The sequence below is a fragment of the Anser anser genome (genome assembly GCF_964211835.1).
Source record: "Anser anser genome assembly, chromosome: 3".
NCBI lineage: Eukaryota > Metazoa > Chordata > Aves > Anseriformes > Anatidae > Anser > Anser anser.
In genome coordinates, this window is record NC_139722.1 from 64,818,663 (window position 1) to 64,836,095 (window position 17,433).

General features: G+C 36.2%; 1 protein-coding gene across 4 annotated transcripts in view; it reads right to left on the reverse strand.

The window, feature by feature from the left end:
* Positions 1-1,816: 1,816 nt before the first annotated feature.
* Positions 1,817-17,433, reverse strand: part of NMBR (neuromedin B receptor) — a 67,541-nt gene continuing 51,924 nt past the window's right edge. For 2 of the 4 annotated variants that reach the window (XM_083828417.1, XM_083828416.1), the window contains exons 2-3: positions 7,356-7,704; positions 1,817-5,037 (exon numbers count right to left, since the gene is read on the reverse strand). In XM_083828417.1, the coding sequence (XP_083684543.1) occupies positions 4,636-5,037; positions 7,356-7,682 (729 nt within the window). In that variant the 5' untranslated portion in view covers positions 7,683-7,704 and the 3' untranslated portion in view covers positions 1,817-4,635. Of the gene's footprint in view, positions 5,038-7,355; positions 7,705-8,501; positions 8,586-16,061; positions 16,973-17,433 lie in introns of those variants that run through there. The other 2 variants (XM_083828418.1, XM_083828419.1) reach the window with 2 other exon arrangements.

Consider the following 17,433-nt stretch of genomic DNA (forward strand, 5'->3'; position numbering starts at 1 on the left):
TCATTCTCTTTTGGAAAGCTACATCTCTTGAGCTATAGCAGCCACATTTTCAGATGTCTTTTTTCCTGTTTCATAATCCCCAGATCCCAAGGGTCCCCTAACTATTAAAAGTTTCTATGGTTTCAAACTGTGTTTGCCAAGATGCAGTCATGTTGGCAATCTTTGAACCAGCAAAGGCCACTTGAAGGCTTATTTTTGGTCTATCCTTGTTCTCATTCTTCCTCCTTCCATACTGTCTTTTGGCCTGGCAGATAGGGTCCCTCTAGTCTTTCTCAGGGAGGAGAATGTGAAGATTCAGCATAGTACCAGAAAGAGGGAAGAAACCAGTAGCAGGTAATACCGAGCATCAGTGATTGTTGCAAGTACTAAAAGCATTCAGATGGATTTTTGAATTGTTTTTTTAGGCTCAAATTGCAACATCTTTGAAAGGCTGACTAATATGTGACAGAGTCTTATTTTAGAAATAAGTGACAAAACAAATGGTACTGGAAATCAACACTGCAAGTCTTCAACTTAATATGAGTCTGTTTAGATTATGAGAAAACATCTTTTCTCTCCTACTCCCAAATTTACTCTTTTTGTGCTTGTGTTTCTGTGAATCTGTTTTCAATGAGAAAAAAAATATATATAAATGGGTCAGGTGTCTTATGAAACAGAAATACATTGTTCTGTATTATAACTAATGTGGTTCTGTTGAAGACAGTTACCACTTCACAATGTACCTGAGGTCTGTCAGGTCTCAGGTCAGTCGAGAATTTAACCATACTGACATCCTCAGAATTCAGCATTGTACTGTTTCTATTACAGGTGGGGTGGGGTGAAAACATGCTATCAGACTTACCTTGAACTAGTTCTAGTCTAGGAAAAAAAAAAAAAAAGTCTTACACAGAGGAAAGTAATTACTTCTATTGTCTCATTTTTCAGAGACTGTGTGGTAGTTTTATCAACACTTGAAAACAATATTAGTGAAAGATGCTAGCAAAACTCAGGAGAGAGACAAAAAGAGGACTGATGTTTCTGAAATAAGAAAAAAAAAATGACAATAGAAGAAGAATCAGTTGGCTTTTTAACCACTGCTTTGGCATAGACCTCAATGTAACACCTGAAAAGGTGCCATTAACTGACAGATTTCCTTTGTTTGTTTGACTCCAGAATTAGAAGAAAATACTCCTTTTTGTACTCCATCTTACAACCATCTCTTTCATTGTTAGCAAGCAGTGTTTTCTGGAAATAGAATAGCATCATACATACAGCTGTATTTGTACTTAATGTGTATGAAAGCACAGTAACAGAGACTTTCAAAATGTTCATGTTGTATTAGCAATATGCCTAGCAAAGCTCCAGACAGATTAAATAATTCTCCCACATTGTGCTACAGGAATTTGAGAAGAGGCATATACAATTTAGGTTACTTAATCAAAACCAGCTTTGAATATTAGCCTTAGGAAATAATGAAGCAAAATTATGTGCTGATTTCCTGACAAGAAGGAGTTACAGTCTACCTGGGAGTACCTTTCCCACACAATTAAAAAGAACAGGTTGCAGCTTGCAGTTCTGCCAGAAGGCACAGTCACTCTGTCCATACCACACATAGGAATTTAAGACACCGAGTGAAAGGAATATCAATCAAACATAAGCATCAAATCTAGTGTAAATTTGATTATTATTTTTTTGGTAGGGTATCTATCTGTATCATCTGGTAAAGTCCATATCAGACAAATGCCTTTAGGAAATTAAAATAAATATAATAAATATGAAATAAATATAAATAAATATAATTAAAATAATATAAATAAATAAATAAATAAATAAAACCACAGTGGATTTTAAAGTCCTATGAAATGCTACATTGTGTAGAGATTGCCAAATAAAATGACCAGAGAACCAGAAAAAAAAATGCAGAAATAGAAGGGAAACTTGATCACAGTCAATGACAACCATTGAAAATTGAGAAAGGAAGGCTTCAAGCTTTTGTGTTTTTTGGGTGCAAAATATCTGGAGCTAAAATTTTTTCAAGACTGACCAGAATAGGGGAACTGAAAACTCTGGCTGGTATCCAGGAATTAGTGTAGTAAAGAGAAGTCTTGAAAAGATGTTAGCTCATGCAGAGTTACGGCATAGAGGGAGAGAAGAGGGGAAATGGAGATTTAGAGAGGATGAAACAGTATTACACAGTTATGGATGGCAGTTTCCTTAACTATTCCAGATAGAGTTACAAGATGTTGTCAATCTGCATCTTCATGTAAAGTCTCCCATGGATCCACTGTAGTCATTGAGATACTGCAGTCAGGTAGGTCAAGCAGTATGAAGCTTGTCTACAATGGACACAATTTTGGCTACAGCAGTTACATACTACAGGTCTTACCATGTAAATGTTATAACAATATACCTTCTTGTTGTTTTAAAAATAGCAGTTGGATGATGACTATCCTTGAAGTTATGGGATCTGGTAAAGAAGTTTTGAACTTCAGCTCATTCCAGAGTTACAAATGGAACTAAGTAACAGCAAGTGCACTGTTAAGGACAAAAGGAAATGTAAGCTACTACACTGCATTAACACTTCAGCTTTCGAATTTATAAGGCTTGCAACTAATTTTGAAACCAATCAAAACTTCTGGCGTCATTTCTACTATTCAATTTAAAGAAGTTGCTGCAGAAGTGCAGGTTAAAATGTTGTAACAGAAGAAGATCTGTGATGGACCGGTTCCACCCAATTTGGAAGGAAGAGCTAAAATCACCTTTGCCTCATGAACTGGCCACAAAAAAAAAAAAAAATACTTCCAGAAAGTGCCATTGTCTGCCACTACAGACTCTTCTTGTAAGAATGACATTATAAGTGTCTCCTCTCTGGAGCTCAGACCCAGAACAGACCGTGTCCCAGTTAACCTCTCATGCGGGATGGAGAATGACAGTGCACAGCTGTATAAGGGGAGAATCAGTTCCTACCCCATCATCTATTTGAACAAGATTTCGTGCAGCCATGTTACAGTTTAGAAATGTTCATAAAGATGCCCTTACATGACTTGTTGCAGCAACAAATTTCAGTCATTGTGTCTATTTGACTACTTGTCATGACCTGTGAGGTGATTCTCAGAATACTAATAAAGAACGGCTCTTTTCCTAAGCACAAAATGATATGCATTGTTCATGGCACTGGAAAATGATTCACCAAATAAAAATAAAAATAAAAATAAAAATCCTTATAGGCAGCCCAGATAGAATTTTCATAAGTGTATTGGCTATTTATACACAAGGGTCTTCAGGAAAAGAAACACCTTTTAAAGGTGAGATTTTCAACTGTATTTACATTTTGTTTAGACTGGTAAACACCATGTGCAAGAGAACTGAGCATCCAATGCTGGCTGTTGGTTATGTTTCACTTGGGCATTATTTCATATTAGAGCTTGCCTGGTCCCATGGGCTTGATGATCATTAGTGGTCAGAGAATGTAGGTGTGTTTCAACAGGCCATCCTTTAATTTGGTTTTGCCTGGATGTGATCTGGTTTCTATGTAATGAGACTACTCTGAGATGTAAACTGAAACCCAGAAAGAGATGATGACAGGGAAATTTACTTTAAAGGACTATCTCTTGTTTCAGCTCAAACACAGACACGCATGTGAGTACCTAACTTCCTGGTCATAACTATCCTAAATTAGACTTGGTCCCCAAGCCAATTAATTTCAGAATAATCTTATTATTGCTTTTTAATTTTAATATTGGTTTAAGTTTACAGTTGTCATAGGAAGCCTTGCCACAGACCCTTTGAAAAAGCCACTCTGAACTTTACGTTTCTGAATGTTCTATTCTATTAGATGTCCTTCTTAGCTGCGTAGTGATATCAGGAAGATCTGTAGCTTGTAGCAAATATAAAGTATGTAATTACTCTAAGCCAAGGTTGCTGCAGAATTAACAAATCAGAGAAATGAGGATTCAGACAATGAGTTCTGCATGTCACACACAACATTTTTCTTTTGAGTTGTTCTTGACAAGAATGAAATTTTAGCAGATAAACTTATGACCACTACAGAAAACAGTAAACAAATACCCCAAAAAGTAAATTCTCATCTTTATATCTGCCAAAATGAATAAACAAGGCAGATTTAAATGAGGCACAGATCTGGCACTTGATACTTTAATATTTTGTATCTGAAACTAGAATCTATGCCTTTGAATGGCTCCTTAATTGGTCCAAAAATGCCTATAAGTCTTTAATGAGAAATGCTTGTATAAACAGCACAGCTAAAATCATGCAACAATCTATTAGAGTAAGACATAAGCCTGGATGAATATTCACTTAAAAATACATATTTTTTAGATCAGAAAATCTATACTTTTTCAAGCATTAAATAAACTATACTAATATTCACACCATTATTTTGTTTTCTTATATGTTAATTATATACTGTCATCTCCTTTAACATATAAAATGGAGCCAGTCAGCTTTGTCTTCTCAATAAACTATACTCTTCATGTCTGTCTAAAAGTAAAACTAAATGTGAAATAACCACGTATTGGACAGACTTCAGTAGATCCTCTGTTTAGACCATCTAAGCATATGCGAGCCAAAACTGAGCTACAAGCCACAAAGAAAAAGTTCAGATTTGTTCCACAGTCAAAGATCACACCTATTAAATCATAATGACATTTCTTGTTTCAAGTTGTGCCCATTCAGTTGTGTCACACTAGTCACTGTGTTCCTGGTATTACTTTTCAGGGAAGTCATCTGAACAGCAGAAGAGTTGTGAGAGTAACTGGCAGATCTCTCTTGCTGAGATTTCTTCCTGCAGCGAAGCTGGTTGTTGAAATGTCTTCTAAAACTCTCACTGAGAAAATACAGTGCAAACGGGTTGACACAAGAGTTGCAGAAGCTTAGTACTCGGGCGACTAAGGTAACAACCATATGACCTATTGATGAATCAATCTCATTGTAATTAAAAGACCGGTACATGTATAACACATGGTTAGGAAACCAACAGATAGCAAAGAAGGCAACAAAAACTAGAACTATTTTTGCCAGACGTTTCCGAGTTTCCATCTAAAAAGATGAAGAGAACCCAAATGAACAACAAGGAATAGAACCACTATTACACATAACAGACAATTAAAACGTAGCATTTCACTTTATATTAACTTTAACAATTATCATAAGTAAAAATATTTCCTTTAGGGGCTCAGTTTTTTTTCTATATCATTTACTTTTCTTTCCCACTTTCAGTTTATTTACAGAGAAATATCATAGATGTCTGCAGTTACAGAAGTTTGCTTTTACTATGTGATATACTCAACAAGAGCAATTCATGACCCAAGTATGCATTGGTGTATAGCCTGAAAGCACGCACCAAAGGGTGCCATAAAATATAACATTTTCTGATGAGATGTCAGTACCTGGCTTGAAACTTAGCTTTAATTAGAAAGCTACTTAGAAACTATTGGTTTTGAAATGTAGAGACATTTCAAGTCTGACACCTAGGGTTTTAGCCGTAAGGTGCATCCCATTATTTTGCTTGAAATTACTCAGCTTGCACCTCTCTCCTAGGGAAATGAGTAAAATGGTGCATCACACACGCTGAAGCACCTTAATTCCAGGGTAAGTTGAAAAGCTTGACCAATCTTCAATAATGACTTGAAAGAAATGTACCTTAATTGCAGTGCTAAAGTATAATTGGATTACAATGTAAATATTTAGAGCGGTTGAAGAGCTGAAAGGAAATGAGCCTCCACAGAGGCTCCAAAACTGAGAGAGAGAGAGAAACGGGCCAGGTGGAAGGTACAAAAGGGAAGTAGGAACTTTCTACATATTCCTCCCAAAATATTTACTATGTACATCAGGTACCAACCTTTCCCAGAAAGAGGAAATTTTTCTGGCTTTCCTCAATTTTCTATCAAATGTGACCTGAACAATATCAAGTGATTTTTTTTTTTTAAACAGGTTTTCAAAATCTGTGAAATAAATCTGTAAGTACAGTTTTCTCTGCTCCACATTAAATAATAATAATAATTATTATTATTATTATTATTAAAAAAAAAAACAGTGGAGAGTTCTCAAAGGATGGGAAAACTCTACCATTTCAATTTTGTAGGATTTGCACTGTACCAGATGGCAACAGCAGACTAAAATATTAAACTTTCATGCTATTGCCTAAAGAAACTTGAGTTGAAAACAATAGTCTGAATTTACTTTTTCTTGCTGGGAGATATGTAAGTACACTGGATTTTTCTGCTCTTCTGAGTCTCATAGATTAAATAAATACATACATAAATAAATAAACCTAAGTTGAATGAAAAAAATGTTTTAATTTTGAAAATACATTTCAGAATGTGAGTTCAGAAAGGTGATATAAATTAAATATTTTTTCTAACCTGAGGGTTCAGCCAAAAGGCTCTCTAAATTTCAGATGAAAATAAAATAGTACATGAAGTGCTAATATGCTTGCATTTTGACAAGAAACAGGCTAGAGTAGAAATTAAATGTTGAACAAAAAGGGCATGAGGGAATGTGGTCTTTCTTTTTCAAAGAATGTGTATGTTCTATATATGAAAAGAAATCTCAGTGAGTAAAAAGGTGTTTTCTACAATATTGTCAGAGAAAACTCTTCCAAATTGTTTTAATGGGTATAAGTATTTTTCTCTTTCAATACCAATCTGTTTGTAAACTGTTTGAGGTACTTTACTGCAAGAGCTGTGGTTCATATACAAATGTTCCTGCTAATGAACGGCCTGTTGCTATCTTACTGCTTGATACTCATTACAGGGAAGCTGGCTGTTAAAATGCTCTGTCTCAAAAGTGTACGGAAGCTATACTGAAAGTTCTGTAGCAAATATAATAGAAAGGCTATTAAGAAAAGTTTAATTGTTAACTCAGGATTGTATCCAGGAAAGATCTACTCAGAAAGACAAAAAATAATCATTTCATGCTCTGTGTTGATATTTTCAGTGCTCCTTGGTCTGGGAAGAATCTCAGAGACCCTAAGAAAATATTTACCTTCCTATGTCATTTTTTTTTTCATTTCGAAGTATGAATAAAAGAAGATGAATTCAGTAAGAACACAAGCAACAGTTACACTAGCAACACATACATACACATAAACCAATCCTATTTCTTTTTAGGAATATGCTTTGATAGCATTGAATTTATGTTTTTCCTCATATTCATTTACATACTGGGCCTAATACTAATTAATTGTGAAAACAAGGAGATTTTTCAGATAATCCTGAGCTTAGCTCATACATGTGGAAACTGAATTAATCCTCTGCAAAATCCAACAATTTGGATGTTTAAGTTTTTGTGCTTTCATTTATAAGTGTACACAGCAGATAAATCTTTCATTGGAAAGTAAATAGCAAACTGCTTACCTGTCTTTTGGAATGCTCGCTGTATTCTCCTGGGATGTTGTGGGCACTTTTTATTAAACTCTTTGCAATATGACAGTAGTAGATACTAATAATGGTCAGAGGGATAAGAAAATACACTAGGAAAATCAGCACAGAATGGATCTTCGGGTGCATGTCATCCTTCATGGGGTATGGTATGCATGCTTTGAAAGTGGCGTTATCTGTGTTATTGATATGCGCCAGCTCAGAGAACACTGCTTCAGGAACTGCCAGGAGCATGGAGATTATCCAGATGGTAATGGCTTTAACACAGGTCCATAGCACTGCACTGGAGGCCTGGATGTCCATGGGATTTACAATTGCTTTGTACCTGAAAGTGATAAAAATGCAGATGCAAATTAAAAGGTATCTTTTTGTATGATGCATAAGGCCACTTCATAACTTTGGTTAAAAAAGGTCATTTTTTGTTCCTCTTTGAAACATCAAGGGGTGTGTAATCTTTAACAAATTTACATTTTCTAAATCTCTAAGCTTCCAGTTCATATATACCCATTAGAAGTGGCCAATGAAGCCCAGGTTGCAATCTGTGGCTGTAGGTGCCCATTCTATGCCAGCCTTGTGAAAACACAGCAGGCACCACTCCACTTTTCCTTTCCTGAGACTGTCCCAGCAAATCCCCAAATGCACACCCTACCTCCATACTTACATCTGAGTCTCATACCAGCACATTCGTGACAGGGTTTGTTTTCTTCACCAGCCCAGGACTCCTGCCTGACACCACCTCATTTCCACTCACAAACTCAGTGCCACTCCACTAGCTGCCACCCCCCCCCCCACCTTGTTTTTTCACCTCAGCACCTTTATATGCATGGATTTACTGTCCTGACTGCAACACTCAGAATATAAGCCTCTTCATAAACTCAGGCAGGAATGACTCCCAAAAGCCTGGGCAGAAGTATTAAACTCTTAAATAAAGTAAACATTTTCACATAAATAGTTGGAAACTGCTGCCTCCACATTTTGGGAAACTGTCCCATAATATATGATTACACATAAACTTTTGCAGTATTGATAAGTTCATGACCATTACAATGAAAACAGGAAACATTGCAGAGGAAGGCAATATCACACTACAGTAAAGCAAAATAAAAGAATAGAAGTAGATACCTGTTAGGAATTCTTCTATAAAAAAATGTTGCAGAAGTTGACACAGAGGGATACTTTCCACCAGAAAAGGTCTGTTTTAAAAGGCTAGATGTATTTTGAGAGAAATGTTTCAAAACTCCCTTAATGTTTTGCTTATTTGTTTAATTCTGATTTTGAAAATTATTTATTTTCAAAAAGTAAATTAATTTTTATGCTTCTATTAAAAACTGAACATTTAATAAAACATTTCAGTTTAAGTGAAAAGTTGTGGAAAATTAGAAGTTTAGAAAATAAAAAAAAATAGAAAATTAAACTCAGTAAAGTGTTTCTGTTAATGCTGTAAATGTTGTTTAGCATTTCTTCTAATACACAGTGAGAAACTGCCTGGACACAAAGGTGTAAGGAAATCCTTTATTCTGTCATAGCAAGGATAGAAACTTCTGCACAAAGCACAAAGTCTCACCAGCATAAACTGTGACCTTATTAGTCAATAATTTGCTTCCTATTGTTGTCTGCCTTGATTTCATTACATGAAGACAGACCTTCTATTTCATTTCATTCAACTTAGGTGACGTCAAGTCCTGCTCATTTCTTTTAAAGTTTGTATTGATGGAGAAGAGCTGGTTTGGGGACTTAGAGGGGAAGGGCATTGGATTAAAAAAATATATATACTGTTTTGTACTATAATATTTTTCTCTCTTTTTGCAATGCAGTGATTCATAGAATCAGGGAATCATTGAATATCCTGATTTGGAAAGGACCCACAAGGATCATCAAGTCTAGTTCCTGGCTCCACACACAACCGCCCAAAAATCAAACATATCTGAGAGCATTGTCCAACACTTCTTGAACTCTGGTTCAGGCTCGGTACCATGACCACTTCCCTGGGGATCCTGTTCCAGTGCTCAACCACCCTCTCGGTGAAGAACCTTTTCCTAACACCCAGTCTGACCCTCTCCTGTCACAGCTCCATGCTATTGTCTTGAGTCCTGTCACTGTCACCAGAGAGCAGAGATCACTGCCTTTCCCTCCATTCTCCTCATAAAGAAACTGTAGGTCACCATGAGGCCTCCCCTCAGCCTCCTCTTCTCTAGGCTGCACAAACCAAGTGACTTCAGCTACTTTGTGCTATTTTGATCACTTCGTGCTATTTTGTCCTATCACTCAAGACAGTGACCTTGTCACAATACATTGTTTACGCAGCATTTGGTCTGGTTAGTATCTAAATGGGAGACTTTTCAGAAGCCTTTATAATACTAGAAAAGGTGGCATATATTTGTGCTTTGGCACATACTGCTGTTTCAGCAGATAAAAATAAAATAAAATAAAATAAAATAAAATAAAATAAAATAAAATAAAATAAAATAAAATAAATAAAATAAAATAAAATAAAATAAAATAATAAAATAAAATACAATAAAATAAAATACAATAAAATAAAATAAAATAAAAATATAATTAATATAATATAATAAAAACAGTTCAGTCCAAAAAACTTCAAAATTGTACTTTAGCTGACTAGCCAACTGCAAGACAGCACTCCTCTTCCAAGATCTTGGTAGTCTGTGTCAATTGGAATAAAAAGGCACTAAGCACTTTACAAAATCTGCCATGTTATTTATATCTCTGAAAAGATGTAGAGTAGAGACAGGTGACAGATAAAATCAAATATAAACTGGGTGAACTTAGAAGTGTTTCCAAAATGAATACCAAGCCTCTTTCTTTGTATAAAAACAACGTAAGGCTAAAGCATATCACCAACCATTGAAATTAGAAAGTGTGTATTTTCTATAAGTGGTAAAACATTGGCAAGCCAGAGTAAGGAGCAAATTATTTAGTCAGATTAGTAAGCAAAATCCATCTTTACTTCACTGATGAAAAAATAAAATTATAGGTTGTCGTGAAGATCAGGAAATAATTATAAGTATGCATTTGGTTTTAATTAAATGCTTTCATGTAAATTCTGTCTTCCTACATCCTCTGTTATTATTGCTGCTGACAAAGGCATCCCAATTCAGGAAACATTTTTATAGTGAGTTTCCTTTCTTTGGAGCTATGGTTTCTGCCAATGGACAAAAGCAAAAACTTGCCCACTCTGCAAATACTATTTTTATTTGTATAGTGTTTTTTCACTACAAAGCAATCTCTTCCCATACACAAAAACAAAAATAATCATGAAAGAAAGAATATCTTCTTCCTACAGAGTTATAACTTGTTTCTACCTTATAAACTGCAAGTATAGCTTGTCTACTCCTCCCTATCTGTATATTCAAAGACCTTCATAAATGTATGTCTCAGTTCCCAGTTAACATGTAAAGCTAACTGGGAAAAACACTTGTCTGTACTGAGTCCATAATGCTATTCCTCTCTCATATACCTGACTTCAAAAGAAGCTGCTTCATGGTTCATCCTAAGCTGTCCCTCCATTACACTGGGACCTCTTTCTCTAGAGTGCTTTGCTGGATGCCCTAAAAAAACCACATTAATAATAATAATAATAAATAATAAATAAATAAATAACAGACAATACTTAAGAAGCCACTGGACTATAATTACAACCTACCATAATAACCTGGGTTGCCTCAATATTTCTTTGCCCTCTTGTCTATGTATCTTTTTTTCTCTTACTTAAAAACCTTTTTGGTCAGCGACTTTCTTCTTCTTGTTCATAAAACCATGAGAACAAATGTAGAAAGTTATATATTATCAATAAGATAATATAAGTAAATCTGAATACAAAACAACATCTATTTCTCTTCCTCCTAATTGTTTTCAAATCTTTACCAAGCAACAGTTTCTAACTGGCTGAAGATAAAGCAGAAAGAGAATATATTCCTTCAAAAACTGCCATTTTCAAATGTTTAGTTCAAAGACTGCAGCTACCTTCTACTTAAGGGTCTATCTCCTCTCCTAGCGGTGCGCTCATGCCTTACTTGTGCCCTAGGCTGCTCTGAGTACTCTCATATACAAAGATATGTAGTAGATCTTGTGATGGAGCTGGTTTACATGCTTCACTTCCATTTCTTAACTGCTGAATTAGACTGTTTATTCATAAAGCCCTCAAGCATACCAGCCTCAAGCTTTCCAATGTTCTTCAGTCATCTGGAGTGTCCTGTTTCAACACAAGAACAAACTGAAAATATCACTCTGTCTGTCTGTGATGTTTCTTTTCATTCTTGTTTCCCAGCTATGTCTGCTTCATGTAGCACCAGCCTAAGGAAATATTTGTCACAAAAATGCAATGCCAGAATTTTCCTAGTATTTTTATCATTGACACAATTGGCACGTGTAGGTCTTAAATTCACACCATTAAAGACTGAGGGAGTAACTGAATACACAAATAGAACCTTAAAACCATCTTATGTAATTGTTCAAGAAAACAATTGCAATACTGGCCAAGAACAGTGATTTTCATATTAATCTCTAAGAAATGTCTTTTTAAGTTTCACATTCTGCAAAGTCCATCCGTCTGACAGAATGAAAACTCCCAGTTCTGCAGTCTTCCATAAACCTCAGCCTTCAAGTTATGTCCAGCAGTTGTCCACTCCACTAAAGTAGAATAAAGTTTTGCATGGGGCCAAATCCCTTTCCCTAGTATTGGCAGTTCTGTTGACTAAACAGTTGATCATTAAAGAGCAGAACAATATAACTAGTTGAGAAAAAGATGGAATCATTTGGTGTCCGGTGTCATGGGAACTTCTTTGATAACATACAAGAAGTCTGAGATTATCAAGTATTCTATTTTATTCTTTTAAATTCTTGCAATTTAAAGTGCATATATATGGCTATATATAATTAGTGCTAACATTTTTGTTCTTTGTTTATCTCTTAAGTGCAGGGAATTGCATTCACCAGGAATGAGGTCTGATGGCTTAGTATAATAAACAGTGCTTGAAGTGAAGACTAGCAGACCATATATAAACACAATTAAAATGAATATCAATGGCATGTGCTCTGTATCTCTCAGGGGTAAATTCCTAAGATTTTTTGAAGGGGAAAGATTTTTCCACTCTGTAGAAACGCACTATTTTGAAACAAAAACTGTCAGTAATACTTCAACAAAAAGTCTGATTTAGCCTTTTGGATGATGATTTCCCCACCCAGGAAATAATGAAAACAGAAGATTCTCAGGATGTTGGAGGTTTTTTTGTTTGTTTTTGTTTTTCCACGTGAAATATACTACTTGCCCTGTCCACTCAGCATTTCAGATGAGAGTGGTGATTTTTGTCTGTTTTCTCTTTATTTTTAATTTTCCCATCTCTTGCTATTCTTTCTCTTGCTACTCCCCTCATATTAGCTAGCTATATTTCTTATGACCTACTACAAATCCTGCAATAGCTCACTGCCTGCAATCTGGCTTTTTACTTGTTTAAGTCCATTTACTTGTAACTGCACTAGTTAAAAGCACCATCATTCATTTGTTCAGTTGTCCTCCTGAGGACAGTAATAGTAAAGTGCTTCATTGACTATTATTCAGAAAAGTTAGTATATATTAGTATTTCCAATAGATTCACATTTAACTTTGATAATGCCCAGAAAGAGTCACTGATGAAAATATTTTTACACATTTTTAAGATAGACAAATGAAAGGAAGAGGAGACAATGGAAGGGAAAGGGAAGAGGAGCGGAAGGGGAGGGGGAAGAGGAGGGGGAGGAGGAGGGGGAGGGGGAGGAGGGAGGAGAAGGGAGAGGATGGAGGGGAAGGGGGAGGAGAAGGCGAGGGGAGGGAGCGGAGGGAAGGGAAGGCAAGACAAGGCAAGGCCAGGCCACATTGTGGGCTGCTCTAACAGTTTGACAAGGTAGTTGACTTCAGTGCTCAGGCCTATGTTTTGGCACTTCTGAATATGTTTGTATGTGTGTATATATGTCTATATGCATATATAAGCACATGTACATACATGCACAACAAAAAATATACATTTTCCAGTGCCTGATCCCAAGAAAACTACCCAAAAAACTCACTCAATGGCTGGCCTACCCTCTTCCACTCTGTCCCTCCTTTCTTGAATTTTAAATTATGCAAGTAGCTGTTATTTCCCCTGTTGTGCATGACCAGAGCTCCCCTGACTCTGATCTACTTAGTTTGCATCTGAACTTTATTGGGATCCTGAAACTAAGCCCAGTGAAGCTGAGTAATCTGAGCTCAAAGGAGGGTTTAAATAATGCCTAGAGCCCACCAAAGGCATTAGCTTTCATAAAACAGCTGTGACTGTGACAGAGGGAACTCTGGTACCTGCCTCTCCAAAAAGAAAATGGAGCACTCATTCAGCCAGCATATCCAAAAGTCATTATCCAGGCCTGCCAGACAGTGGTGCAAAAGTAATATTTCATCAATGACAAGAGAAGCTTATTCTTACTAGGCTGTGTCATACAAATCCTAGATTTTGCATTTCCCCCTGGGAAGTATGAGGCAGCTTAGTATGTATTTTCTCTTGGTTTTGGGTGCCTTTCTGGAGCCCTTACCTCAGTGCAATACTAATTGTAATTTTGGATTTTGGATTCTGCTTGGGAGGGTTAGGCAGGAGAAGAGGAAGATCAACACCTAGGTTAGAGGATAGGCATTGCCACATTTAGCCTAGACAAGCTCACATACTGTATGGGTTTGTCCCTTAGTGCTGTTTGGATTTGTCTCCTAGTGCTCTGTTCTCCATTTAGATATTTCTTCTACCTTTCTGTAATTCCATTTCTTAATAAATAAATAAATAAATAAATAAATAAATAAATAAATAAATCATAGAAAATCACACCTAACCTTCTCTTGTTTTTTCTGAGTTTATATTCTGGACCTTGAAAGGTCAAAGGATTTTCAGGAAAGAAACATTTACCAAAAATGGGGCTCAGTCCAAATCCTGTTGATACTCGTGCATTTAGAGTGATGAGACAGAGTTGTGCGCTTATCTGCATATCAACTATATGTTTATTGCATGTCTTGCAGCAACGATATCCACAGATACTTGAATGAAAAAGATCATTTCCTATCTCATAAAAGCATGAGACCTGTCTCATAAAATCATCAGTGCTGGAGCAGAAGATCAGTAAGAAATGCTCTGCCCAGAAGAAGAAATCCCACATGTGGGATATGCTCAGTGCTAGTTTACCCTTATAAAATTGTTGTTGTTACAAAAGCAGTGCTCCTATTTCCTTGATTAATTCAGTAATATCTCATGCCTATGGCAGATAACAGTTGAGGAGAACATTATATTGTCAGATGATTTTTAGAAATGATACAAGCCAGGAAGAAATAAATAACTAAATCTCTATTAATGGATCTGGAACAGACTTAGAGTTTACCATTTGAAAATCTAGACCCAAAATCTCTGATTTCTAAATTCAAAAAGCTACAACTTAATAGATTTGCTCCAGTATTATCATCTAGGAGGCTCCACTCTGGCACTTTTAAGCTTGTTTCCATTTCCATTTAATTTGTAACTTCTGTTGTAAATTGGCATTGAAATCAATGTAGATGGCATTGAACATTAAAAATAATGGAGGAAAAAAGTTAAAATACAAATCTCTAAATTACAGTCAAACAAACTTTGAGCCAAAGTACAAACGTGACACTAAGTTTAAAAACAAAACAAACAAAAAAAAAAACTGTGAAAAGTAGTTGGAAAAAAAAATGAAACAGTATTTGGGTTAGACATGTAAAGAACAAAAGATAATCACACAAGACAGAATGATAACACATAACATACTAGAATAATCCACTTCTTTCATATTCATACACACACCATAATATTATTTGTAAATATGCTTGTGCAAAGCTGGAAATATTTAATTAATACTACACACAGCAGAATTAATTGCATCAAGGTGCATACAGGTTATTTGTCTCTGTTACTTTCTCTAACATCCGACAACTTCTATCAACTAAATGACAAAACAAACTTCTCTTTAAGGGAAACAAATTTGCCTCTTGCCTTCCACAACTTTTTGTGAACTTGTAAGAACTTGCTATTTGTGATCATGTCGTCAAACTGGGCTCAGTCTTGGCATGGATTACTAAACGTTAATAGCGTTAATAGTAAATAGTAAACACTTAATCAGGCTTAGGAATTGTGGTTGCACGTGCTTTGTTTATTAGTACATACTAAAACACACGCAAAATCTAGCACTAGGAATATATAGTCTGGAAGAATGGGCCTACAGATATAACCTATGTGAGAAATACACCAGTTCCTCAATAATTAAACCATTTAAAACAAAGATTCAAAGAAATTGTCCCTTTTGGGGAGGACATTTGAGTGATCCATCACTCCGCACATCTATAATAGACAAATATATTTATTACTCATTGTCTAACAAATTTATCTTCACAGAAAACAAGTGAAAGCTTTTCCCTCGAGGTAGAATTGGTAGAGCATATCTGATCTTCCACATTATTTCTCAGCACCTGATAAATGCAGACTTGAGGATTCCAACAGTCCAATTGAGATAAACACATTGCAACAAAGTATATAAGGGAATCGTGTTCACCATGTTATTGGAAGGGGCAAACAAACAAAATAAATGTATGGAGATCTATGTTCAGCCCTGCTTAGTAAGAATTCAGCTAGACCTGCTTTTCAGTAGCTATTTTACCTGTCAGAGGCATAGGCTCTTACTGAACTGATCAAAGAAACAGGAAACGGAAGAAATGGTTTTGTAACAGTTCTCCAGGTTTTAGGCTGCAACCTACAAAAGGCTATCGGACACTGGCATTTACATTAATCAAAGCTAGGTTGGCTGCTGTCAGCACAATAAAGGCATCGCACTGATCACAGACTAGGATAAACACCACAGCCATTCTTCACTTTGCCATGTTGAGGACTAATCTGTTGAATGAATGAGTTGAAAAGCACACACAAGACACACACACAGAGAAAAGAGTTTAACAGATGCTTCTGTCTGAGAAATTCGAGAACAGGAGAAACATAGTTTGCCTAATGTGGGTAGAAAATGTTGTTTTTGAGATATCACTTTCAGCTGTGCCAAGATGAACTTCTCCAGCAGCTGATTTGAATTGCCTGACTTAGACTAACTTATCCTAGAAAAGGTAATTCCTGAAACAACTTCAAACATAAAATTTCTCCTGCATTTTTTCCCATCCTCTTTTTCTTTCTGAAATATTTTCCATCATATTCCTTTTAGCTGTATGGAATGGTTACAAACAAATTAGAACATTTTGGGGTGGGAACAGGTGAGAACAGGTTTCACTGTTAACTTGACAAAAGTGATTGCTCCTGTTTCTGGGTGAAGTTCAACCTAAGGACATCTTATACGCAAGAAGGCAGAGAAGAGCCAATAGACCAATACATGTAAAAACTGAACTTCCTTTTATAACTGGCCATCTATAAAAACTTTTCTTGAACTGTAATGCAGGCTTCTTGTGCGAGTGTGAGACTAATATGATAATTGCCCTACTAAGGGCAAATATCCCACTCCCCTGCTTGTCTTGTGCAACCACAAAACCGGGCAATTAGTAACATGCTATGTTACTTGGAGCACCACTTTCAGCATGCTGGCTACCCATCTTCACAAATATTTGTCCTATATGTGAGGTAATGGCAAGGAAAGAAGCTCTTGAAGAGGGTAGGCCCAGCTCTGCCCAACAGGAACCCTCCGGGTTTGTAAACACACAAAGGACATAAAGGTGGTCATAAAGGTAGAGCTCCAGTAATGACAACCACCTTGCTGTGACTGGGGCAACACGGTCCCATCCCTCATCATCTTCATTTTAAGCAGCTGAGCTGGGAGGTAGAGGGTTTTCTCCTGTGCACATCCTTTATCCTGTGTGACGGCACTGAGCTATGGATTAAATACAAGAAAAATCTCTTTCAAAATATAAGGAAAATAAATGTTTACTGTTAGGGTGATCAAAAGGTTTTCCCAGAGAGGTTGTGAAGCCTCCATCCTGGGAGAGATTCAAAACTCAGATGGCCATTGCCCTGAGCACCCTGCTCTAGATGACCCT